The sequence below is a fragment of the Syzygium oleosum genome, unplaced genomic scaffold (genome assembly GCF_021117445.2).
Source record: "Syzygium oleosum isolate NSW1041296 unplaced genomic scaffold, Sole_v2.1 Sole_v2.14, whole genome shotgun sequence".
NCBI classification, from domain to species: domain Eukaryota; kingdom Viridiplantae; phylum Streptophyta; class Magnoliopsida; order Myrtales; family Myrtaceae; genus Syzygium; species Syzygium oleosum.
In genome coordinates this window covers 2,221,417-2,248,729 of record NW_026607498.1, presented here as the reverse complement: position 1 = coordinate 2,248,729, position 27,313 = coordinate 2,221,417, and the positions used below count along the sequence as shown (strand labels likewise).

Genomic DNA, 27,313 nt, shown 5'->3' with positions numbered 1-27,313 from the left:
GATACCTTTTTGAGCGTTACTTTCATTCGAAATGTTAGATTTGAATTATAACTATTCAATGCACCCATAAGTATTTCAATCCGTCACTGTAGCCATACCCTCGTATCAGAAATCAAGAAATCTTTTCACTTAAGGGAGATAATGTTCAAGACACCAACTAGCCAGAAGTTTGCCCACAACAAGACTCAACTTGTAGGCCTCAGTGAAGACCGTGGTCCCCTTTACCACGGAGCTAACATGCTCGATGATTGTGAAAAATTAGCTATTCGAAAACATCTTTTGTACATTCTTTATTATAAGTATGGTGGTCAAATAGCTAGCCATCGGGAGGAAGGTTTACAAGCCTACAAGTGGGTTAAGGAGAGACGATAAACAGGGAACACATGATGATTTTCAATGATTAAATATCAACATGAAACATAAAAACAATGTCGCTATTATGATAACAAGAAAATGAACGGCAAAATTAACAAAATTCAATAAGTAATCTTGGAAAATAGGGCTTAAAAAGGCGTAGTCCGTATATTACCACACGATCCAAGATATGCCACCATCGTAGGAACGCCACAGATGGCACCTAACACCTTTGCTAAGAAACTAATTAACATTAACAAATTTAATTTTGATCAGTCGATTCGATCCCAAGAAATTTGCCAAAGATTGAATCAATCGATTGAGGAGATCCGTATATTTTTATTCCATAAGATTAAAAACACAACCTCCTCAAAATTACAATTTCTTTTCTTTTCTTCTCCAATAATTAGGTAAGCCAATTTCCATAAAAGCACGAACACGACCCAATAATTATTAGATTTTGGTCGAAGACCCGATAAATAATTGGGTACGCCAATTTCCATGTTTTTTTCCGCGATAGCGAAAATAAAACAAATTAAAAATTATTGGAAATTCTCATAAAAGGGGTGCTCCATCTTTCTTTTTTTTCTTATGGACAATCAGCAAAGAAAAACAAAAGAGGAGGCAACAAAAAAAAGACAAAAAAGACAAAATTTTCCTGGTGGGGAGGTCTCTCTGTTCTTCCTTCCTTTTTTTCTCTCTTTTCGGCCCTGTTCTTCTCGCTCCATTTCTTCTCACCAATCAATCGGATTCCGACCCACCACCCCCACCACCAATCTCTTTACACACATCGAAGAAGAAGGGCTCCAGATACAAAGATTTCCCAGGAATTTTCCCAGGGGGGATCTTCGCAGGGTGTCGGGAATGATGTCAGGCGACAGTCACCGTACCGGTCCGCACGGCCTTGCCGCCCTTGGACGACTCCGACTTCCGGGAAGCCCTCGAGGTGGAGGAGGAGGAGGAGGAGGAGGAGGAGGAAGACGATGGCGACCTCTTCCAGCTCTTCTCCTTCGCCTCGTCCATCTCTATCTGCTCTTGCCTGCACTCTTTGCTGCAGAACGCCGTGTCACCCCTGAAAAAAGGGGAGAAACAGAGGAGCATATCACGATCCGATTCCGACCCGATTAAAAAAAAAAGGGATTTCTCCTTGGTCTTTCGCAAGAGAGAAAAAAGATGTCCGTGAATCAAGATCCATGCCCAACAAGAAAAGGTGGGACGGACGGGCTGGCTACTGACCTGTACATGAAGATGTCGGAGTTGAACCCGAGAGGCTTGTTGCAGAGGAAGCAGGACTGGAGGAAGTAGGGCTCGCAGTGGCGATCCTCGCACCCGGCGTAGTACAGCATCGCTGCCCTCGGCGAAGCGGCCATCGCTATCCGAAACGCGCGGCGGCGGCGGCGGCGGATTAAAGCAAAGGAAACTCCTACGAGAAGCTAAGCCGCGGAGGAGGGGCGGTCCAGGACCGTAGGAGGAACGCAGAAGGGCTGAAGAAACCGTGAAGAAGGAGCAGGAGGAGGAGAAGGAGAAGGAGGAGGAGGCCGTCGGGAGATCGATCGGTCGTGGCTAGCGGGCGGGGGAAGCGTAACGATGGAGGTCGGGCGGATATATAAAGACAGCAGGAGGAGGAGGGTGAAGAGAAGACGAAGAAGCTGAGTGTTGTGATCCGCTGTGTCGCGGACCACGCAAAGCCTAGGAAAAAGGATTGCGTTAAAGAAATTTACAATGTTTTATTTATTTAATGATTAATATCGCGAAAAAATCCCAATTGACAAATTCATCTCAAACTAGTACACTTGTAACAAATTTACTATTCATTAGTCTTCGTTAAATTTGGGTTAATATCATAAAAAACCATAAACTAATACACCGTGACAAATGGTGGGTAACAAGTTTACCCGTCAATTATCACATATCATCCAATTCAGTAATTTGACTGTAAAATTTAACAGAGTTGGGGTTTTTAGAGGTCAAAAAATCCGTTTGAGGTGAATTCGTCACAGGTGTAACAGTTTGAGATTTTTCGTGATATTAACCATTTTCTAAATAGCTCGATAAAGTATGTCCAAATAAAAGGATTTGATGGAATTCTCGAGGCACTTATTAAGCATATATAATTATAAAATATTCAGTCTCAGAGCACTCGTTGCCTCTATGTTTCCTTATTTGATCAAACCGGTAATTACTCGATCTTCAAAGCATCGATTACACAAAACATAGAATCCGTATTAAAAAAACTTGAAGATTTTTTTGTCAAATTAATTACCTCATAAGTGCCTCCATGTACTTATTAATAAAATTCAAAATAAAAATGAGGGTGGTTTTTTCTTTTAATTTTCGTGCCCCCTGATTCCAAGGGGTGGAATCTTATTGGCCCAAGGTTTTGAGGAAGTGCATTGCATTTGGATCCTCCTCGGTTAGGTTTTCCTCCAAGAGTCCGGTATTTAGTGAGGTCCTCCTCGCGCTTTGGCTCTTTTAGCCAAAAAAAATAAATGAAATAAAAGTTAGATGCGCTGTTTTTTTTTTTTTATTTTTTTTTTGGCCCTTTTTCCAACCACTCTCTTTAGTATCGATCCATGTAACCTAGACGCACGCAAGCGGGAGCAATTATTGTATGATTAGCGGTAATGCGCGTTGCGTCATCCTAGGATCTAGGGTTTAACTCATGCTTTCGGAGCTTTCCGGCTCGGCCCAGACATCGAAACGATCACCCTGTAAGGCGCCGGAGAGGTTCTGTCCCGTCGCATCCGACCACCGCGATTTCGAGAGCCCGTATCGATACGACATACGCCGTGATCGCGCGAATTGAAACCCTAGTTCGGTATCGAGCATCCGATTATGGGGTTGATCCAAAAAATGTGAGGGACCAAACGCATTTGGATTAATACTACGAAAAATTCCAAACCAGTACGTTTGTGATAAATTTACCTCAAATTAATTATCTAATCACCAAAAACTCCAAACTGGTACACTCGTGATAAATTTACCCTCCGTTAGTTTCCATTAAATTTTATCGTCAAATTACTGAATTTGATGACACGCGAGAGTTGACAGGTGTACCAGTTTGGGGTTTTACCTTCCATTTGTCACAAGTGTATCGAGTTGTGATTTTTCGTAATATTAATCTAATTTAACGGAAATTAACGGTGGATAAATTTGATCACAAGTATACCATTTTGAAGTTTTTGATAGAATCAAATCGAATCGAGGGGCTGCGGTTCGACGGGTTCACGGTGGGCAGGCGTGCAGGCGAGAGTTTCCCCCGGTGGCCGGTCGCTTTCGCCCGGGCCAAATGCCGGGGGGGCCCCCCCACGGCGATTTAAAAAGCAAGCAACCAAAAAAAACCGGGACTCGGAGCTGACGAGGACCGGGGCCCACGTCGCCCCTCGAAAAAAACAAAAGCCAATCGAAACTCGAAAATAAAATATAATATTAAATATTAAATATTAAATTAAAAAAAGGGGGAAAAAGAAAAAAGGTGGCGGGCGAGGGGGAGAGGGGGCCCCACCTCACGCGCGACCGCGGTGTCGCCATTTTCCCGAAGGGTCCTTGTCCCGCGGGCCCGGGACCGCTGCCCGTGTCCCACGGTCAGGCCCCCCCCCTGCCCCCCGGCGGACGACACGTGGGATCGCCAGCTGTCGCGAGGGGCCGCGTGATTGGCCCTCACGTGCCACGTGGCCACCCCACGAGCTAAGCCCCGTTGCGTTCGGGGGTGGGGGCCCCGCGAGGGGAGGGAGCGCGGCTACGGTGTGTGCGCGTGTGCGGCGGTGGTGGCGTCGGAGCTCTTGTCGCCATCGGGGAAGACGTCGCCTCGAATTGACGGCGGATGATGATGCCACGTCGTCGCGATCATTTTTTTGTCCGCTTCCCGTTTTTCATCGTGGAGTTTCAGGCGCTTCATCTTATTTTATTGGGCCGCCCCCGCGGAGTTCGATTATTTGCGCGACGGCCCCTTCGAGATCGAGGGATTCGGATCGTGTGATTTTTGGGGGTTCGGCTGATATAATTCGTTTCGTTCCGTTTTATGCACCGGGCCCTAGAGAAAGGTACAAATTCATATCGCCTAACGTTATCGTCGATAAGTTCAAGACGTGTCCATCGTAGGCCCCCGTCGCGAGTTACGAAATTAATCGATAAATTAAGGAGGAGAATTAAGAAAAAAAAAAACCGGGTCGCACTTGAAATTTACTCAAAAGTTTGACAATTTAATTCCAAAAAGAAAATACTAACTTTACATTGAGCGAAAATTTTGGCCCAAACTTTTTATTGTCTCCTAAAAAATCACTAACTTTCACCTAAGTTCTAAATATAGCTCGAACAATTTGAAAAATTCATATAACGCGGATCAGATTTGGGACTCAAATAAAAATTGATACTTTTTATTGAGATAAAAAAAGTTTGGTCCGAAATTATCACTCAATTTATAACTGATGCATTTTTATTAAGACAAGAAAAGGTTCAGAGTTGAAATTGTCACTTAAAATATAGGTTGATGTTTTTTTTTGGGAATTAGCCCGAAGTCCCGCCTAACCGCATACCATGTTGATTCACCCCCCAAGGCTCCAACCACAAGCCCACGCAGCCCCAACATCGAAGCACGAGCGGGTCCACACGTGCGAGACGGGGAACGTGTCAGTGACTCGACAAGGCATTATTAATGTCACGCTTTGCCCAATCGACGTACGCGCGCCATTAGTTTATTTTTTGTCGATGTCATCTCGACTTTATTGCCCCTTTTTTATTTTTATTATTTTATTTTCTTCTCTTTTCTCTTTTTTTTTTCTTTATCTTTTTTGGTGATTTAGACATGTGGAACAGCAAAGAAGAAGGCAAGTGGGTCTTTGTCAACCCGTCGTTTTGATTTATATATATAAGGGAGAAAAGAAAATCGAACTGCGAGAAACGACACGTGCAAGCCTTGTATAAATCGGACCGCGAGAAACGAAATTGACCGGAAATACTATTCTCTGGTGATGTCACTGCTGAAACGCTTTTGATTCGATTAATCTCTAAAATGTGCGCAATTGTTACTAAGACCCAATTCGTCGAATGATGACTAGGGCATCTGAAATTACTCTAATTGAAGAACGATGTGGTTCGATTCAGAATGTATCGTATCCGGTGATCAATTTATAAAAGTGAAGTTTATGGGGTCTGAAATTGTTGATTGTGGGGCTCGAACTTTCAATGTCGGCCATAACTCGGAATCCAAGCTGTGGAAGTACTCCTTTTTCTGCCTCTTTCGGTTTACCACCTTCGTTAGGTTTTTCGAGTTTGAGAATTTCGGTTTGGAAAATACACTCCTACGTTTATTTTAAGATATGCGTCGCTGAATTTGCACCATACATTCAAACATCTTGCCAAATTGATCTCAAATATTGCAAATTTCAAGGGTTTAAAGGTTATGAGCCATGACAACTCGCCAGATTGGAGCTTTCATCATTTGTCATGTGTCAATAGGCATCAACGATGAAAAAGACCAAAACAAGGAAGATAAGAGAACAAATTGGTTGAGGTAAATAAATAAGATGCACACTGTATTGCATTGTGTAAATAAAATTGAAATTCTGATGTGAGCCCAATTATAAATCTCACTGAAATCAAAATAATTACATAATGAAGACAGGAAATCAAAAGTAGACGTGACAAAATGAAATAGTTAAATGGTTGATATTCATTGAGGCTAATAATAAGAATAAACTCAAATGCTAATAAGATTAACCCAAAAAATATGTATTATAAATTCATTATCTATAAGTATATTAGGATTTGGATGCTCCCAATTAAGAAGGAAAACTCGTTAATCTCTTGTGATGATAAAATTGGTAATTGAGATGGACATTACTATGTCAAGAATTTTTATATAATCGTGAGTTAGGTAAATTTTGAACTAGTTTTCCTTTTCTTCATCTCTATAAGTAGAAAATACATAGTTTTATTTTCATGAATCGGAAGATTTTGGACTAAAAACACACACGAGACTGAGACTGTGTAATAATAGTGAAATTAGTCCTTATTCGAGGTATACTTTCTTCTCCTACATAATTATAGCTACTCCACGATAGTGGTCCACATCACATGCAAGAGATAATGAGTACGTTTCGGGTCACCTAATTATTTTGTGTATCGTAGGTAAAATTCTCTTACTATTCGGATACTTTTTTTTATCGAAACTATTGGAATAATTGACATGTCTTTTGGAGTTGGTTATTGAGTTTGGTAGATTTTCCTATATTTTCTCTCATTTCCAAATAAAAAAAATTCAAGCAAAAATTGTATAAGTTAATGAACTTTTTGAATCAATGCTTTTGCACAAAAAAGAAAATTAGGTAGCTTTGTCATTCTGATGTTTATAATTTCACATTTATTTCATGTTAGCCTTTTTTTTTTTTTGGTCATGATTTCATGTTAGCTTAAGAAGCAAACCTTGTAGTTGACGAGGTTGAGTCAAAGATCACCAGTCATTTCATTTCCTTATCAAGTCAACAGTCATTTTTGTTTTACATTTTTTGTCGATAAATGATTATATAAATAGAGAAAAGAATTGTGGGGTGGTGGTGGTGGCCATGACTAAGCGACACGTGTCAACCTTTGTATGAATCGAATTGCAAACAAGGTTACCGCAAACAAAATTGACTAGAAATAGTACTCTTGTTGATTTCGCTATCTCAACTTGTCGATGCAACCTATTTTTAATAATACACTCGTACTGATCCGCGAATCTATTCATGGAACGGCAGATAGGATCTTTGAAATTTGATCTGATCGAAGGATTATATAATTAAGAATGTGCTGTATTCGCCCGATCAATCTAGAAGAGTGAAGTTTATAGGTCTGAAAATTGTCGATCATATGCTCAAACTTTCAATAACAACCGTAACTCGAAATTTAATCTGCAGAAGTAGAACTTATCTGTTTCTTTTATATTAAGGAAAAAGTCACAAAAAACTTTAAACTATAGCATTATGACACATTTGTTCTCAACTTTTTTTGTAATATCAAAAATTCCAAACTATGTGCACTACGACATATTTATCCTAAACTTTTTCTAGTGACACCAAAAACCCTAAACTTATACCCGTGTGATAAATTTATCCTCCGTCAAGGTTTTTTAAGATAATTTTCCAGCCAAAACAATGTTGTTCTTATTTCTTAAGTCACGTGGGTGTCATGTCAGCACCGTCGGCATTCCATTGTCCATGCAGGTGGATTTTTAACAATGTCCATTGAAGGAACTTTAATATATGATGAATGTGTCACACGGGTACAAATTTGTAATTTTTTGTATCACAAAATAAGTTTAAGATTAATGTGTCACAGTGGGCATAGTTTGAAATTTTTGGTGATTTTTTCCTTTTTATTATTATCTTTTTCGAATTTTCTGAGAACTTTCATTTTAAAAAATATTCGTTTATTTGTATTACATATTCAAACATCTTTCTGAATCTATTTTAAATATAGCAATTGTAAGGATTTTAAGATTCTCATCACAACATAGACGATGAAAAAGACCAGACTAGGGATAGGGCAAATTACAAAACAAATTCATTGAGGTTAATAGTAAGATGCAATGTATTGCATTATTCAAATAAAAAAAGTGAAACTGTACCATCAGCCTAATTGAAAAGTCTCACTGAAATCAAAATAATTGCATAATGAAGCGAAGAAATCAAAAGTACACCTGATAAAATGAAAAAGTTAAAAAGTAAATATTGATTGAGGTCAACAATAAGAATAAACTCAAATATTAAAAAGATTGATTGAAATATATATATTGGGAAGTAGATGCTCTCAATTCAAGAAGGAAAATTAGCTAGGTTGTCGCGATAACATAATCATGGCCCATCATCATGAAATATATCGACGATTTGAAATGGAAATCATTATGTCAGGTATTACTTTTATGAAAATTTCTGGAACATTTTATTATGAATTTGGCAACTTTTGAAATAGTTTTCCTTTTTTTCATCTCTATATATGTAGAAAATACACAATTTTAATTTCACGAGTCAAATAATGCTGGAATACAAACGCACGCGAGGCTATGTATTGATTAGAGAAATCGGTACATATTTTGAGATATACTTTCTTCTCTCACGTAATATAACTACTACACGAGAGGGGTCCACATCACGTGTGAGGAAAAAATGAGTATGGTTCGGGCCACCTAGTTATTTTGTGTACATTCTCCTACATTTTATTTCGTTTCCAAATAATGAAAAAAAATATATTTTCTTTTTCTAACAAAAACATGATCAAAAGGTGTTGTAATAGTTCCCCCTCTCCTTGGTGAATTTCGCGCAATCCCTTATGCATGCTGTTGTACAGAGCAAGTTGAGTACATCGATGTATTTATATAGAATTTTTGAATCAATAATTCAAGTGGACAAGACAATCGAGAGGTGGAAATGAAGCAAGGTATTTATTAATGTTTCGTATGTCATCGGAATTCTGCTCCTTGACGATGAACGGATGAATTGTCACACTTAGCAAGAACTTATCGGATGCTTAAAGAGCTCTAGACACTTTATATTTGAAATGATGGATCTAGCTTCTTTGCGTAAATGTATGAGATTTGGGTGTCTGAGATTTTGGGCTGGATCCTTAATTGTGCCTTCTATCTTTCGTTGCAATAAGTGACTATTGGGAATGACTTAAATTTTTAGAGCATGCGTATATTTGAGTTTTAAAGTGACGTTATTTCACTGAACACTTCAAGATAAAGGAAAAATATTTTTAAGGAAAATATTAGTTTTCATTTGTTTGGTAGTTTAAGAAAAGCGGTTTCCTTCTTGCCAGAAGAGGAAGTCGTTTTCCCTCAATTTAAGCTTTATTTTTTTCAGTCCATGAAAAATATTTTCTGTATATCAATTAGTTTTTCGTTATTCAAACAATGGAAAGACGGAAAATAATTTCCCATAATAATTATCATTCAGACAAACGGACCCTTAGTTTTCTTGATTTCAAGCTTTATAAAACAAATTAACAAAAATTCAAGTCAAAATTTACAAATTTATGAATTTTTTGAATCAATGCTTTTGCATGACGTCTCTCCTCAAACATTTGGTTTGGAGAGGAAGTCGTGAGTTGAAGGGACATAGGCTCCCAAATTTATGTTACATTTGAATCATTCATCAATATAAAAAAGTATAGAAGAAGAAGATGACATTGTAATTCTATATATTTATATTTTTCGTATTTTTTATGTTAGCTCAAGAAAATCATAAAGGCAAACCTTAACATCAATAAGGTTGAGTCAATGATCATTAGTCATTTCATTTCCCTATCGTTGGCCCTTTTTTTCTCTCTTTATGAGTCATCTATCTACTGAATTCTCGAGAAGAGATGAACCGTGGGGTCCCCCGATCCCACGAGTGAACAGAGAAGCTCCCGAACATCTGGAGATCTCTTATGGGTCGATATCAAAGGAGACTCAATATTTCTATGGAGAAAAAACATTCATATATATGAAATCGTTCGATTTCTAATTTTCTAACCTGACGTTTTCGAAGTCAACGGCCTACCTCTCAATTCATCCAAAATCGATATTTTTTTTTCTTTTGTATATGACCCACTAATTTATTTCTTCGGACCCACATGATGCCCATCAAATTTAACTGCACTAAATAGAATTGGCCTAGGATTCTTTGCAAAATCAGTTCCACTACATAGAATCCGATGAGATCACTTGTTCCGCTGAGAAGACAAGTCAACGCTTTGAGTCAACTGCGATATTTTTATTTAACGAGCATTTATGAGAATATCTAGTTTATCAATTCCCAAAAAATAAAAAAGAAAATACAAGAGATGCAAATGAAAACGGTTATTTCAAATTCCTGTTTAATTCGATGAAGCTGTTCATGAAAGAATTAAGATAATAAAAAAAAAACAAAAAGTTCAATTGTCGACAATAATAATTAGATGGAGCTTATTGGCGAGGCTAGCCCTCGCGGGCCATGGGCGAAAAAGGAAAAACTTCAATTTTCGAAAATAACAATAATGATAATGATTATAGTTCTAGCCAAAATAAATTAATTATAATGATAATAACAACGGAACCACCAACATTCAAATGAGCTGGTTAATTTTAACAAGGCCTCAAGTTGATCCCAGTTTTACTCGCTTATTTTGTAGTATATTACATGATCCATCGTTCAATTTCGGGACTACTTAATTTCAACAAACTGAATTTTCAAAACTTTTTCAATCAGGTTATTCGCCTTTTATAATTCCAATGAATCATTCATAGAATTCATATAACATGCGGCGAGAGTTGACGTGACAATTTATCCACGTGCAATGTGGCATGCCATGTCTCGATCCACACTTTACTGACCTCTTAAGTAGTCAACGGCATGACTTGATTCAAATCATTTCAAAGCATAATTAGTGAATCGAAAGCTTCGAAAGCCCAAATTAAGATATCACCAAACATAATCTGAAGTGGGAAGATTAACATTTTAATCTGTCATATTGATGGGAAATGGAACATCTATGCCATTACGAGCAAAAGCACCAAGTCTCCTTATAAAAGAGGGGTTGAAGAGCGTTAATTCGACATGAAAGGAGGCATAAACATAAACAAGCCTTGGACCCAACACCGCGAATGAAGTTGCCGACCTAACATCTAACTTCTTCTCGGGAGGAAGAAGTCCCGATCTCTACCTACATCTAGAGTCGATTAAGATGGCGATTGTACTACAAGCAAAGGCGAATAATAGATCGAACCATTTTAGAACCTCTCGATGTTAATGCGGATATACGATCTATTAGAGAATCTAATTACTCTCGTTTCATCATTATTCCCTCTTTTCTTGGTTAGGAGAATTGTCATGCAAGGAATCTTCAATGAAAAAAAACGGTGCAATGCTAGTAATTACTTGAAAAGACTGATTTTTAACTGAGAAAAACAACAAGGACATACATACATCCGCAACAATCTATTATCGACTAGTTCATGCGTTAACCCGCGATAGGTCCACTTGAAGTAGTAAAAAGCCTTGTGCGCCATCAGTTTAAGATATTATCGGCTCGCAATACTTCGTTTCGACACATATATTATTATGGATAACTTGTCTTTGACTAAAACAAGAATGTGGATTTCAATTAGCACGGGAAGTTAATACGAGAGAACAAAAAGAGATTGATGTCGCGAAAAATTCCGACAAAAACATCGTAATATACAGTGATCGTTCTTATTTTATGAGATCGTATAATTATGATTTTTCACTTTAATCGCCCGATGAAATTATTAATTGATTTAGAAAAATCAAATCCATCGTCACATCATAAAAATATCGAGATAGTACTAGATCTATCGAGATTGGTTTATAGAACAAATCTATACAGATGGAAGAGGCAAATGAAGCGTAAACGTTTTAACAAATGGGTCGTACTCAAAACCTACTAAAATTCTACCCAAACACTCATCATATTAATATTAAGAAGTCAATTTTCAGTACACCTCGTTTAAAATATTTCTATTATCGCCCCTCCAACCACTAGCCAACAGCCCCACATTGAAGCACGAGCTGGTCGGCTCGTGCCAGCTGGGGAGCGTGTCAGTGACTCGATAGAGCAATTATCAATGTTCTATTATTGCACGCTCTGCCCAATTAACATACGTGAACCATTAGTTTATTCTTTCGATGTTCTCTCGATTTGATTACCTCTTTCCTTTTTTAACTTTTGTGATTTAGACATGTGGAACAGCAGAGACGAAGGCAAGTGGGTCTTTGTCAACCAGGTGTTTGACAATCATACAAGTTCGAGCTGATTTTTTAGTAGAGAAAAGTGGGGGCTCAACCCCAATTAAAGCTAAGTGACATTTTTTTAAGAGTGATTAGTCGTTGTTAGCGTACCAATAAAAACGTAATCACAGAAAGACCCCATAAAATGACAAATCCAAATGGTTCTCAACAATACAGTGAGCCACAACACGATATTTAGCCTCCATCCTAGAAAAAGCTACAATGATCTGCTTAGTGGCGCTCCATCAAACAAGAATGGTGCTTAGAAAAATATGAAAACCCAAGGTGGAGCATTGAGTATCGGAACACCCGACCCAGTCTGTATCAGCATAAGCCGTCAATGGAGTAGGAGAACAATGATCAATGAGCACTCTGTGGGTGGATGTGCCCGCTAAATATCGGTATATATATTTGACAGCCTCGAGATGAGGTAATATGGGTTTATGTATGAATTGACTAACCAAGTTCACAATGAAATTAATATTTGGTTATGGACGCATACTGTAATGCACCAAGCATCTGTCGATACAACGTCGAAGAAGCGAGAAGCTCATCCTTGTTAACAGACAAGAGAGTCTTCGAGGCCAAGGGAGTAAACATAGGCTTGACCTTAACGAGGTCAAACTTGCGCAAAAGGTTCTCAACATACTTGGATTGAAATAAAAGTGTATCATCGGAGCGATGATGTGCTGCAATGCCAAAGAAATAGTGAAATGGTCCAAGATCCTTTATAGCAAAATCCTGTGAGAGTCGAGTAACCAAAGACCTTAATAAATGAGGAGTATCACAACTGACAAAGACATCATCGACATACAACATAAGATACATGAGGCCCTAAGAAGAAGCATAGACAAATAATGAAGAATCGGCTTTACTTGCCATGAAACCTAAGATAATAAAAAGCCATTGCAACGATAAAACCATGCACATGGAGCTTATTTTTAACCATAGATTGCTTTCCAAAGACGCCACACGTGATTCAGGAACTCAAATTGAGAGAAACCGAGAGGTTGGCACATGTAAATTTCCTCACGAAGGATGCCATGTAAGAAGACATTCTCAACGTCAAATTGAAGTGTGACCCATCCTAAAGAAATCGCCACAGAGAGCACAGCCCAAATTGTAGTGAATTTTAACAACTGGGCTAACAGTCTCGTCATAATCGAGTCCAATCTTCTACTTAAATTCCTGTGCAACAAGGCGAGCTTATGAAGTTTTCCTTGACTTTAAAACCTATTTGCAACCGGCTAAATTTTTTTTGAAGGATCAAGTGGTACAATATCCCACATGTGATTGGTAGCCGAGGCATTAAATTCATATGCCATGGCCGCTTTCCAACATGGTTCAAGAATGACCTTAGAGTTGCAAGTCGGTGTCTCTTCATGAAAAGAGTGAGAGAGATTAAAAAATTTTCTTTGAGTATAGAAATTCCAGATTTGACACGAGTTTGCATAGGATGAGTGAAGAGAAGAAACGGAAGTGGAGGAGCTGAATAAAGATGCAGAGAGGATTTGCGGGTCTATTGTGGGAGGAATTAGGTCGAAAGAGGAGTCAGGTTGGGACACAATGAGTGGAATTGAAGGGAGGGACGGTAAAGGTGAAAAAGAAATGGAAGCAGGTTGGGCAAGCCAAGATTAGGAGAGAGGCGGGTTAGGAGGTTGGGCTAGAGAAGAGGAGAGAGGTTGTGAAAATTTCTAAATTACGTCATCATGTTTTATTTAGTTTTCTTTTTTTTTTCCTCATCTCTACATACGTAGAAAGTACAAAGTTCTATTCTTATGAATCAAATAATTCCAGATTGTAAAGGTATACGAAGCTATGTATCATTAGAGAAATCGGTACACATTTTGAGATATACTTTCTTCTCTCACATGAATATAGTGCTACGACATGAGAGTGATCCATATCACATGTGAGAGAAAATATGTGTCGGGCCACCTAATTGTTTAGTGAATTATTGGCAAAATTCTAATAGTCTACCCCTCTTTTGGAGTTGGCTATTGAGTTTGGCACATTTCTCATATACTTTTCTTACATTTCCAAGTAATTAAAAGAAAATTTGCGTTTTCTAACCCCCCCTCCCAAAAAAAAAAAAACACGATGAGAAGGTGTTGCAATCCTTACCCTCTCGTGGGTGAATTTACACAATTACTTACATATACGGGGCAAGTTGAGTACATTAATGTATTTATGTATGATCTTTGAATCGATAATTCAAGAAGAGAAGACAATGGAAAGGTGGCAAAGAAGCAATGTATTGACTAGTGTTGCGTGTGTGATTGGAATCTAGCTTCCCAATGTGGGATGGGAATATGTCACGCGCTCGGTGAAAATTCTTCGAGTGCTTAAAGAGCTCTAAACACCTTATTATTGAAACAAAGGATCTAACTCCATTGCGTAAATATATGAGATTCGGGAATCTTAAATTTTGTTCCAGAACCTTAATTATACCTTCTATCTTTTGTTAAATTAAGCGACTATTTGGAACGATTCAAATTTTTAAAGCATACATATATTTACGTATAAACTGACTCGTAAGTTTAAGACTTGTTTGAATCAATGCTTTTGCATAACTTCTCTTGCCAAACATTTGATTTGGAGAGAAGCCATAAGTTGAAGGGACATAGGCTCCCAAATTTATGTTACATTTGAATTATTCATCAATACAAAAGAGTATAGAAGAATTAGGTAACTTTGAAATTCTAGATATTTATATTTTTCTTATCTTATTTTTATGTTAGCCCAAGAAAATCACAAAGGCAAAGAGTCAATGATCACCAGTCATTTCATTTCCCTATCATTTACTCTCTCTCTCTCTCTCTCATTTATTCATTTGTTTACTAATTTCCTAACTTGACCTTTTCAAAGTAAACGGTCTACCTCTCGATTTCTTCAAAATCAATTTTTTTTTTGTTTTTTTATATGACCTACTGATTATTCTCTTCGTACACAAACGATACCCACCAAGTTTAAGTGCACTAAATAGAATTATTCTTGGAATTCTTGGCAAAATCAGTTCCACTAAAATAGAATCTGATGAGATCACTTATTCCCATTAGAAGTCAAGCCAACGTTTTGAATCAACGGCAATATATTTTTTTTTCTTAAGGAGCACTTTATGAGAATATGTAGTTTATTCAATTCCGAAAAAAAAGGAAACTACAAGAGATGTTAAATCCAATTCACGTATGTGGTGCACTTTCTTGATAGCCCAATTGAAAATCATTATATCAAATTGCTATTAAGTTCGATCGAGCTATTTATGAAAGAATTGAGAGTAGGTCCAAATTTACATTTTCATGATATTTGATCACTCATCTTCATTTTCACCTTTTGGACGATTTTTTAGTTATTTAAATAAAGAAAACGAATATAGAATAAGTCTACAAATGTCTCTTAAAACTTTCACAGTACCTAAATATCGATATGTATATCCAAATGTAATTTTTTTTCTTAATACTTAGAAATTTGAATGGTATCTTAAATTTTTTACGGTGAAAATAAGAAGACATTTTTTTTTGCCTATTTTAAAGGGTAAACAAATATGCCCACAAAAATGAGAAAGAGATCGAAGGTAATTGTCAAGACTAAATGCAACTTGTATTATTAATACGTCGAACCTGGTTTTCCTATGGATTCTAGAAGTGTGGTTCAGCAATTGGCAATCATGGATGGGCCCGCTAGTCTTACATAATACCACAAAAAAATAAGAAAGTTCAATTGTCAACAATAATAATGACGATGATAATGATCTAAATTCAGTTAAACAATTTGGTTGATTTTGATAAGGCTTCAATCAAATCACAGTTCTACTTGCTCACTTTTTTAGTAAATTACATGATCCATCATTCACTTTGAGGACTAATTTCAATTAAGTGAACTTTTAAAACTTTTTAATCAAGTTGTTCGACTTTTGTGTTTCCCAATCACATCACTCGGTGAATCATCCATGGAATTCATATAGCAATGGTGGAAGTTGACGTGGCAATTTATCCACTCGCGATGTGGCATGCCGTGTCTTGATCCGTATTTTACTAATCTCTTAACTAGTCGAAGGCGTAATTTGATTCGAATCATTTCAAAGCATAATTAGCTGATCGAAAGTTTTGAAAACTCGAAGATCTCATTAAACATAATTTGAAGTGGGAACATGAACATTTCAATCTATCATATTACACGCAAAAGCCAAGTCTCCTTATACAAGAAGGATAAATAAAAAACAAGACCTATTTTGAGTTCTCAATTACTCCACTTAACTTGACATGAAATGAGGCATAAGCATAAACAACGCTTGGACCCAACATCGCGAACGAAATTGCTTACCTAACATCTAACTTTTTCGCGGAAGGAAGGAGTTCCAATCTCTACCTACATCTAGAGTCAATGAAGATGGCAACCGTACTACAGGCAAAGGCAAGTAATAGATCGAACAATTCTAGAACTTCTCGATGTTATGCGGATATGCAATCTATTTAGAGAATCCAATTACGTAGCCTTTCTTTGTTATTGCACAGAAAGATCCCTCTTTCTTGGGTTAGGAGACTCATAATGCAAGGACATAAAGTCAAGATTTTTTATCTTGCGTTACAAGTTTGCAGAGGTTACATGTTTAAAACTTATGGTGCACTGGGATTGACAGTATAGAGCAAACCATTTACGTCTGGCCATTGTAGATTTTCATGGCTTTTCTTCACAAGGGACATGATGTTAGGTAGATTTCATCTTGTCGATTTAAGTTCACGCATTAATTCGTAGCGATCTATTGCCAACTGGGTTTCTTTTTGTGGTCGGAGATCTACCAAAGATTTCAATTTGAACTATTATAACTAGAGGTGGCAAAATGGGTTATCGACCCATAATTTTAACGAGTTGGGCGATGTGTCGTTGTCTAAGATTCGAAATATAGGTTGGAATAGGTTTAAGGTAACCAAGCACAACTCACCGTGGGACCGTCCTTTATCCATTTTGTGCTCCGAACGAGGTTTTCATCTTCCTCAGAGGAGATTCAGAGCATGGTAGCATTTGAGCACACGTTGGAAGAAGTCGTCACGCAACTGTAGAGAACCAATGGGCGATGCTTGGTTAGGAAATATAAACAGAGATTGTTTCAAATGAAATATAGATAATAGCTCTTGCAAAATGGTGGGCACTTCTCAGCAGTATTGATTGTTGCATGTTAGAATTGAGTGCATATAATTTGGTTACTAAGTCAGATACTCTCTCCCTCAATCAGACTTTGTAAGAACACGGCATTTTAAATCGTACAAACTCGAGGCGTGTAATTAAAAACAATGATCAAAAACTAATTAAATTGTGCAAATACGGCAACAGTATTGATTATATATATTTTTTAAGTATGCTATTTTCCTTATTTAAGGGAGACAAAAGTAGCTAAGAATTGGATTCCTTGACGAGCTGGGAATGTTTTGGGAATGGTCAAGTCAGATATGTATCACTAAATTTGTGCTACATAGAATTAGGTCAATTTGGGTCAGACCCATTTTCGACTCAGTCCACCCGTCCAACGGGCCTAATCACACCCCACAAGAGGTCCACTTGAACTCTCTTCGTTCAAACTTACACTTGGAGTTTTAGATGGTTTTGACGCAACAAAGAACAGCTTAGTGCTCGTGAACTTAGTATTTACATGGTGAATTCAAACTGTAGAGCCAGTTCCGTAAAAAAAGTTGGTGTTATGGCAAATGAGGACGGGGTAACATGAAAAGAAGATCACAAAAACAACGGGAAATTCTATCGTACTACAGGAAAAAAGGGCAAAGTAAAAATACCCTCTTACAGCATTTGATTCATAATGGTGGTGCAAAGAGCTTCTGTCTTAATAATCATCATTTCCTAGTTGACATGCTTCAACCATCAGAAACATATGATAACTTCACCTCTTAGTTACCATAGGCGACAGTTCGATCAATTGCCTACATCATTCAACCTAAAACACTGCTCCATCAGTCGGACTTGATCTCCTAAGTACTTTCCCTGGATATATTTTTGCGAATGTGCATATGCACCCGTCCATAGTGCGAGCGTGACTTTGTGCGTTTGCATGTGTGCACGCACGCATGAGAGAGAGAGAGAGAGAGAGACCCAAAAATGCCCTTTTTTTTAAATTCCGAAAGCCAAAAAAACAATTTACTTGAGGATTATTTCATCAAAGGAATTTTCATGCGGGATTTAACCAGTACAAAATGTCAGAAACATCTCTCCTCAAGCCAGATCACATTAAACAAAAGAAGGGTAATGCTGAAAATGACCAACCGAGAGCGGCCCTAAGGTTCGAAGCCCTAACTGGTTAGAGCCAAGTTGAGAGCGCTATGCACATCCACTCCAATTTGTGCTTCAGCCTTTTCCAAGTCAGTCGAGGCTGAGTTCACTTTTTGGGTGAACTCGGCAAGCCCCTTCTGGACCAGGTTTGCATCAATTCTATCAATCGGCACAGCCTCAACAGCGATAATATCTGCATATGAGTTTGCATGGATGAATGCGAAGCCACTGCTAACAAAGTACTTTGTCACATCATTTCCATCATGAACCGACATAAGTCCAGGCCTTAGTTCAGCAATAGTTGGCACGTGTCCAGGAAGAACACCAAGTTGTCCTGTTGTTGCTGGCACTATGACCATGTCCACCTGAAAAAAAGGGGGAAGAGAGCTCATTCACAACCACGTCCATGTTAGTAGCGTGTATGTGCGTGGCAGCAACAGAAACTTTGTTGATTCAACTAGTGCTTTAATTTCGCACTTCAAAAATGCATTAACAGCTCACAGCAACGCAAGATAATGTGCACAGCATTCAAAGTTAGTTCAATTTGTCATCCTAGAACCCTAGAATAGGAGCTATCCCTCTCCTTTGATAATCCCTACTTGGATTGCCACTCCAAGCTTCACATCTTTATTTTCCTCAGTAAAGATGTCACAAGATTGAGCAGATTCAATTACTACGACCATGACCTCTCAAAGTATGGGCAACAGAGAAGATAAGGTGGTCCATCTTTGCAGACCATGTTTAGTAGCAGGTTTAATGTAGTCACTACAAGACAAACAATGGGAAAAAAATACCAATATCACAGAAAATAAGTTGTTCTAAGGGTCCAGACTGACCAAAATAAAAATAGAATCAACTATCAAGTCTGTCACAATCATGAGAAACCCACAAAGTCCCTAGAACTCTGAAAAATTAAGTGCTAATGGCTTGTCCACAGCCTATGAGTTTGGGGATTATTCTACTTAAGATGAGCAAATAGAACCCAAGATGAGCAAATAGAACCCAGGGAAGATATATATATATATTTATATGACAGTGCGGAGGATTTGATTAGGAAGGAAGAGAGGATTTTAAAAGTGATTGGGATTTGATGCGGCGAACAACACATTCTCACGTAGTTTTTAAATCCCTACAACTCCATCCATATATGGAGGATTGGGATAGATGTAGTGGATGAACAAAACTTTTCTTTTTTCTCGCTTATACCCTTATATTATCTCTATTCTTAAATACATATAAGGACATTTAGGTTACAATGCAGTTGTTTCTATTCTTTTCCCTTACTAGCCTCCAAACAAATTAATACTTGAATCCCTCCATCTCCCTTCTGTACTTTTGTCTAGTAATTATTTCTAATCACCTCTACCATATACAAAGTAAGTGAAGAAATAATTCATTGATTGTTCAGAGATAAGTAATACAGTAATGGCGAAAATAAAGTAGAAGAAGCTTCTAAGCTTCTATACAAGGGAGCAGGCATCTATAAACTGACCTACCACAATGTACCCGCTCAGAAAAAATGGTAAGAGTGGCATGCAAACAACTACTGAATGATACGGCTGAGTTAGAAACCACTAAACAAGCAACAGCACATGCATGCTTTTAGAAAAAAATAGGGGGGAAAAAAGCTATTTCCTCACCACCACAACTAGTTGTGTTGTTTGTGTATTCATACTTCTGTTCAAAACCTTATCTCTCACTCACCGTTTTCATTACTTATTTTCATTGGATCTTTCTAAGCTATAAAAGAATCCATTGATTGGAAAAAGAGATGACATACTTCTACGAAACAGAGTAAATTAAGGGTTTTCACAATGCATTACTTCGGCAGTAGCTTGATGTTTAGTGTCTAATCATGATGCTCACTCACTTCGCCCGTGAACTACTTATATTACAAAATCAAAAAACAAAATGCAGCTTACCATTCACAAAAGCGAAAACTTACGACAAATTGGGCCATAACTATTAAATGCGACATCTAGATGAATCCTTGGTTTGGGCCAAAGAAACAATGTCACTCATATTTTTTCTAGAAGGCAACTTGGGTCAGAAATTTTCCAGCATAAGTTACTTTCATTGTTTCAAACTGTGTGGCGACACATTCTCACTCTGAGCTCCTCCAAGAAAGGTGTAGATTTTTGGAAAGTAGAGTTCATCGTGCATGAAGAGGAAACTGCTAATCATCTCCATCAATGTTGCCCTTGGATGTGCCAATTCTACAACTTCACAAGATTCTGGAATTCATTGGATCACAGAAGGTTAGGGAAAGCAAGAGAGTTAAATCAGTGTCCCCTCCGCCATAGAGAAAGTCTGTCTTGCTGGACCTCCCAGTCTTATAACTAGTTAAGAAGAAACGAATACATGGGCTTTTGAATATAAAAGTGCTTCTACTAACATTTTCAGAGACGGATGCTTTAAAACTTTAATGCGTTTGGCATCCTTGAAATAATCCCAGGGATGTCAATGCTTTGACAGACATAGGAGATTCTCTCTCTAGTAAATGAGCTTTTTTCCCGGACTTGATCTCTACTTTTATACCGGTTACATTCTTCAGCACCTCCATAGTCAAGTTTCCTTTCACTTTGCACTTAGTGAACAAGAAACAGAATGAAACAAGGACCAACATGGCGAAGAGATGCACAAAAACAACCATAGAAGAACAAATCAGAACTACAACAAGAGAAACCATCATCTATAATCAAGTCTCCAGCCAAACAATAGATGTTCAATCTTGAAGTATGACTTCAATCTAAGACCTGACTTCAATCTAAGACCCACATCTCGAGTATGTTTACCCTAGACCACAATGGGAAGTTCTTCAGCCGGGGGGAAAAAAAATTTCGACTCGATCACTTACACTAAATCACTCTGTAATGCAAATCATGTACTTCTAATCCACAGACCATCCAATCATTTCGCTCCGAAAGCAAAGGGAAAGATGTAAAAACCTCCCAAAAGCACACGTAAATCGCGGCGGCAATTCGATTCGCCAAACACGAATGCAATCCAACCCTTAAATCACCTCGATACACTGCAATCAACACATAGAACGCATCGTAAAAGCATGACCCCGACTTTGGGCATCGGAAATCACTACGTGACAAACCCCGCCGTAGAACTAACACCGGAAACCTCTACTCATCGACAATCCCGCAATCATCCGCGCACACAACTAATCTCCAATCGACAGAGAAAGAAATCGCGACAAACAGAAACGGCAACAGATCCGGCTAAAGAAAGACGAGCTCGCGAACCGATCGGAGAGACGGACCTCCTTTGCGGACAACTCCGAGGCGTACGGGAGGACGAAATTGACCGTGAGCTTGGACGGGATCGCGGACGGAGTGGCGGGCCTCGGCTGCATGAAGGAGAGAGGGGTCTTGGGCGGGTCGATGTTGGGGACCACCTTCTTCCACGCCTCCACGAACGCGGCGTCCGCCGCCGCAGCCTCCGCCGCAGGGAGATCCGCGGAGAAGGGGCGGGACGGGGCCCCCCTCGCGGCGGCGGCGGCGGCGGCCGGGACGGGACGGTGGAGGAGCTTGGCGGCGTGCCGGAACATGGCGGCGGAAGGTCGGAGTTCGCTCGGCTCTCGCAGGGTCGGAGGAGGAGGAGGAGGAGGAGAAGCAGGAGAAGAAGAAGAAGAAGAAGTGCGATTTGGGAGTGGGAGAGAGAGAGAAAGAGGGGAAGAGGTCGCAGTGATTTTCGTTTGGGTACAACGTAGAAATGGCCCTCATACTCTTGCCGATATTCGATTACGGCCCTAATTTTTTCATTTTTGTTCAATTTCGTCCTTCTACTCTTTTTACAATGTTTGCGATTTGGTCCTTCCGTCGATCTGATCGCGGCGGTAGAGATCCCAGGTCGATGCGGCCCGTCCAGCTAACCCGCGTTGCGATGATGCCACCGACGTCTCATTAGTCGATTGGGTTTATGCCGCCGCTAAAAAGTACAATAGAAAGGCCAAATTGCGCTTGCTTATACGAGTATAAAAACGGAATTGAACAGATACAAAATTTCGGGACTAAATTGACATCCAGCAAACTTTGGTTTTCTTTGTTTTCCTTATTTCCTTCTGTTTGGGTCATTTAGTTGTCTCATTTCTATGATTTGAATTATCGTAAACATGCTGCTAATTAAGTGGTTGTTCATTGAGAAACTCGAGATAATCACACCGACGCAATGGTGGGAATGCCAGAATCTCTCCCCCAAAGATTAGTGCGATAAGAAATGAAGAAAAAGAGTCATCTTGCATTACACTAGTCTTCAAGGAATGAGGTGACAAAAGGCTGACAGGCAACAATGACGATGATACTTAGCTATCCATCCCCATATTCTAAGTAGTGGCGATCGCATACCGATGACTTTCTTTTGTCAGCATGGTGGTCGTCGGTCGATCTATAACAATGGTTGTGTCGACACACCACGCATTTGAGGTAGCATCGAGTCAGGCAATTGCTCTTGGAGTTGTTGCCAACACGGTGAACGTCATGTAGTTTTATTGATGGCAAGCAAACCGGCTGCGAAAATGCTCCATGGCGAAGAATTTCTTTTTATTACATTGCACTCAGGTTACACCAAGTATGCCACAAATTTTAAGATGCAAGATGTCCTTATTTCAACTATGAAAGCCAAAAGAATATTCTATTGAAGAATTGAAGATTAACCAGTACAAAATGTCAGACAGCTCACCTTAAGTCGGACCAAGATGCCAATCAAGCTAATATATTGAGAACCTAGAACGGCTCTGAGGACTGAAGCCCTAGCCGGTTAGAGCTGAGTTGAGAGCACTATGCACATCCACTCCAATCTGTGCTTCAGCTTTTTCCAAGTCAGTGGAAGCGGAGCTCAGCTTCTGGGTGAACTCGGCAAGCTCCTTCTGGACCAGGCTTGCATCAACTCGATCAAGCGGTACAGCCTCAACGGCGATAATATCCGGATAGGAGTTCGCATGAACGAATGCAAAGCCACTGCTAAAAAAGTATTTTGTCACTTCGTTTCCCTTGTGAACCAACAGAACTCCAGGTTTTAGTTCTGCAATGGTTGCCATATGTCCAGGAAGAACACCAAGTTGTCCTGTTGTTGCCGGTACTATCACCATGTCCACCTGAAAAAAAAAGGGGAATGGGAGATTATTAGAACAGCTAATGCAACATAAGAGCCTTCACGCATGCGGCAGCAATAAAAGCTTTGAAAGCAGTGTTTCTGTGATTGTGTTTCAAAAATGCAGTAACAGCTTGCAGCAAGCATTGAGAAGCGTATAGCATTCAACATCATTCATATTTTTCATCCTAGAATCACACTCCTTCGACAATACCCCCTACTTGGATTGCCACTCCAAGCTTCACATCTTCACTATCCTCAGTATGATGTCATGGGATTCAAAGCAGATTAGATGACCATGACATCTCAAGAATGGGACAGCCGAGAATATAAGCTCTATCTTTGCAGATCATGATTATTAGCAGGTTTAAAGGAGTAGCTACAATACAAACAATTGGCAAAAGCATACCAATATACACAGAAAACATTCTTCTAAAGGATCCCAGCTGACCAAAATAAATATGGAATCAACTATCAAGTCTGTCACAGCCATGAGAGAAACCCACGAAGTCATTAGAACTCAAAAAAGTAAAGCTGCTAATGGCTATTCCTGGGACTATAAGTTCGGGCATCATTCTACAGAAGCTCAAAAGAGTATGCAGAGGAGATAGAATCAAATTTCTTTCATAGCTCTCATTGGCTTTTAAAGTGATACAGTAAACTGCTAAGGTGAAAATACAGTGGAAGCAGATTCAGCTTCTAGACAAGGCAGCATCCATCCATAAACTGACCTACCGCAACATGCCCTGTTACAAACAGTTGAATGTGTGACTTGCAAACCATTGCTGAATTGTAAGTCTAAGTAAAAAACCAACAAATATTACAAATATGTAACAGATACATGGATCCCTTTAGAAACAAAAAAACTAAATTGGAGCTATTTTCCTCACCCCACAACTAGTTGACTCTCTTGTGTACTCCAACTTCTGTTCAAAAACTAATCTCTCACTCACCTTTTCCATCACTATATAAGCACCTTCCAAGTTGCAGCTTTCTGAACTTGCATCTCTTACACAAGGCATGCACGTATCAGCAACACCAGCAGTTATGGAATCCAAATGAAAATTCTGATAAGAGAGTTACTTTCATTTATCATTAGAAGAAGGGTGACTAAAACAGGGAAGGTAAAGTTGCAGGGGCCCAACTTAACAATATCTCGTGATCCGCTTTGAAAGCAATAGGTATGCTGATATTCCGAGAAATCTGACTTTTTTTGTTGCTTGCTAAGCATTTTAATTGGATTTTTCTTTTTGACAATAAAAAAGTAAATGCCTTCAATGAATTTCAGACAAATCACATAGGTGAAAGATGGTGGCAGCTAAATTCGACTCAGGAGTTGGATGCATCTCAAAAATAAAAAGATGCCTCACGACCAGGGGGTGGAAGATGGGTTAGAGAAGGCTGGAAGGACTTCCACAATTAAAAATGACACTTAAGTTGGGGGAAAGTGGTAACACACTAATGTTCCAAGATTGGAGTGGTATTGCACTTTTAAGAAATCAATTCCCTGATTTATTATGTATTGCCAGAACAAGAAAAAAAGCTTTTTTTTGCTGTAATATACCACCATGCGAGAGTAGGACATTTTGGTCCACTAATTTTTCCAGACAAGCCATGATCGGGAATTAGAACCATTGACCTTTCACTAGACCTTATCTAAGCTATATGAGAGTGAATTAATTCAAAAAGGACACAACAAACGTCTAAGAAAATGGAGCCAATCAAGGTGTTTTCACAGTGAAGTACTTTCGTAGAACCTTGATATTCAATGTCGAATCACATGACCCTCACTCACTTCATGCATGAATTACTTGTGTTCAAAAAGAAAAAACTTAGGACAATGATATCTAAGTGAATCCTTTGTCTGGGCCAAAGAAGGAATATCACTCACATTTTCCCTAGATGCCAACTAGGGGTAGGATGTGCTAATTCTACAAAATTTTAAGATTCTATGCAGATTAATTGGGTCATAAAAGTTTAGGTAGAGTAAGAGAGTTGTAACAGTGTCCCCTTCGGTTTAAAGGTCTGTAGTTGCTGGACCTCTGTCTGTGTTATTGCTAGATTCAAAAGAAAAGACTAAAAGGGCTTTCCATGGGAAAGATGCTTCCATTAGTACTATCGTTGGAAACTTAAAAACTTTGGTATACCCGAAAAAATTTTCTGGATGAAAAGTGCTTCCATTAATATCTCCAGAAATGGGCTGTTTTCTGGGCTTGATTTCTACTCGTATGTGTGTTTGCATTCCCCATCACCTTTGGAGAGCAGTTTCCTTTCACTATGCTCTTAGCGAACAGCCGAGACAATGAGGATTGGCATGTGGAGAAGGCACACACTCAAACATGAAAGGGAAGAACTACAACTACAAGAAAGCATTACCCGTAGTCGAGTCTTCATCCAAGCAACAGATGTTCAATCTAGAAGTGGAATTCCAATAGTCGAGTCTTTAGCCGAACGACAGATGTTCAATATTTTGAAGCGAACCTTCAACGTAGCACTATACATCCCAGTAAATTGCTTATCCTGGACCACAGTCGCAAGTACTTCAACAGGCAAAAACAATCTCAAGCCAATTACTTGCACAAAACCAATCTGCAAACTCTCAAATTTGTGCTACTCGCGCGCATGTCGTATCATTCTACACTAACAATGCATTGAAAAAGCACGACCACGTCCATCGGAAAACACTCCATAACAAACTTCACACCGGAGAACTGACACTGGAAACTCGACTCGTCTAGAAACCCCGCGATCATCCACACGCAACTAATCTACGATCAACAAGCGAACGAAGCGCGGCAAACCGAAATTGATTAAGAATTCAGCTGATCGAGCTCGAGAATCGATCCGAGAGACGAACCTCACTGTGGGACAACCCCGAGGCGTCAAGGAAGGACGAAATTGACGGCGAGCTTGGACGGGATCGAGGACGCCCGCCGTCCGCGCCGCCGGGAGATCCGCGGAGAACGGCGCCGGGACGAGGCCCTGGCGACGGCGGCGGCGGACGTCGTCGGGGTGGGCCGGCGGAGCGGCCTCGTCGCTCGCCGGAGCATGGCGCAGCTGGATCGGAGGCTCGCCGGGCTCTCGCGGGGCCGGCGGCGGAGGGAGGAATGCTGTCCTAGGGTTAGTTAACGGCGGGAAGGGCTAACAGTAATACGGTCGCCGTCGTCTTTGGCCGTTTGAAATGTCCGTAAATATAAACTTCGGTAGATACTAGATACACGGAAAGTAGATAATTTTTCTTTACGTTCAAAGTTCGCGCCGTTCGCCAATCGTCTCGAAATTAGGTCGGGTTTGACTTTTCAGAATAAGAAAAAGGTCATGTTTATTCGATTCAATATGAATCTCGATATGATTAGGCTATGTAGATTAAGAAAAGAGTAATTCGAGAACTGTTTACCTTATGGCTCGTACATAAAAAGATGACGTATCTTGACACTATTGAGATAAAAATTACTGTCATAAAGTAAAAAAATAATGCGTGTTTTTCGACTGTTTATAACTCAAAGGGTTTTAAAAGATTTTTGTTGGATACGTCGGTTTATTAGCCATAATTTTTAATAAGGTAATACCAATGTACTTGCATTTTCATATTAAAACACTAATTTCTAAAATTTATACATTGTTATGAATCTGTACACACCCCTATGAAGAAAACAAGAGAGTGTACTATTAAAAAAAATATTATTTAGTTATTAGCCTTGTTTAATCTTATTCAAAAAGAAGTTTAATATTGCCTATATATATCTTAGTAGGAAGCTCTGGTCGTATTATACAAAAGTTAGTTTGTTTTTCGCAATTAGATTGAAGTTATGTGCGCACAATAGAAAAAAGAG

At 39.1% G+C, this 27,313-nt stretch overlaps 3 protein-coding genes across 3 annotated transcripts; all 3 read right to left on the bottom strand.

Moving 5' to 3' along the window:
• Positions 1 to 889: 889 nt before the first annotated feature.
• LOC115684425 (FCS-Like Zinc finger 3) lies at positions 890 to 1,968 on the bottom strand. The gene is made up of 2 exons (XM_030609152.2): positions 1,591 to 1,968; positions 890 to 1,426 (listed from the first exon to the last, which is right to left on the bottom strand). Exons 1-2 carry the CDS (start codon positions 1,722 to 1,724, stop codon positions 1,225 to 1,227), a joined length of 336 nt encoding a protein of 111 aa, XP_030465012.1. The 5' UTR covers positions 1,725 to 1,968; the 3' UTR covers positions 890 to 1,224.
• Positions 1,969 to 18,226: 16,258 nt separating this feature from the next.
• LOC115684473 (ATP synthase subunit delta', mitochondrial-like) lies at positions 18,227 to 22,042 on the bottom strand. Its single transcript, XM_030609212.2, has 2 exons — positions 21,652 to 22,042; positions 18,227 to 18,745 (listed from the first exon to the last, which is right to left on the bottom strand). Exons 1-2 carry the CDS (start codon positions 21,937 to 21,939, stop codon positions 18,401 to 18,403), a joined length of 633 nt encoding a protein of 210 aa, XP_030465072.1. The 5' UTR covers positions 21,940 to 22,042; the 3' UTR covers positions 18,227 to 18,400.
• A 1,021-nt stretch (positions 22,043 to 23,063) lies between these two features.
• LOC115684494 (ATP synthase subunit delta', mitochondrial-like) lies at positions 23,064 to 26,602 on the bottom strand. The gene is made up of 3 exons (XM_056317623.1): positions 26,338 to 26,602; positions 24,371 to 24,488; positions 23,064 to 23,484 (listed from the first exon to the last, which is right to left on the bottom strand). Exons 2-3 carry the CDS (start codon positions 24,440 to 24,442, stop codon positions 23,140 to 23,142), a joined length of 417 nt encoding a protein of 138 aa, XP_056173598.1. The 5' UTR covers positions 24,443 to 24,488; positions 26,338 to 26,602; the 3' UTR covers positions 23,064 to 23,139.
• Between the last annotated feature and the right edge of the window lie 711 nt (positions 26,603 to 27,313).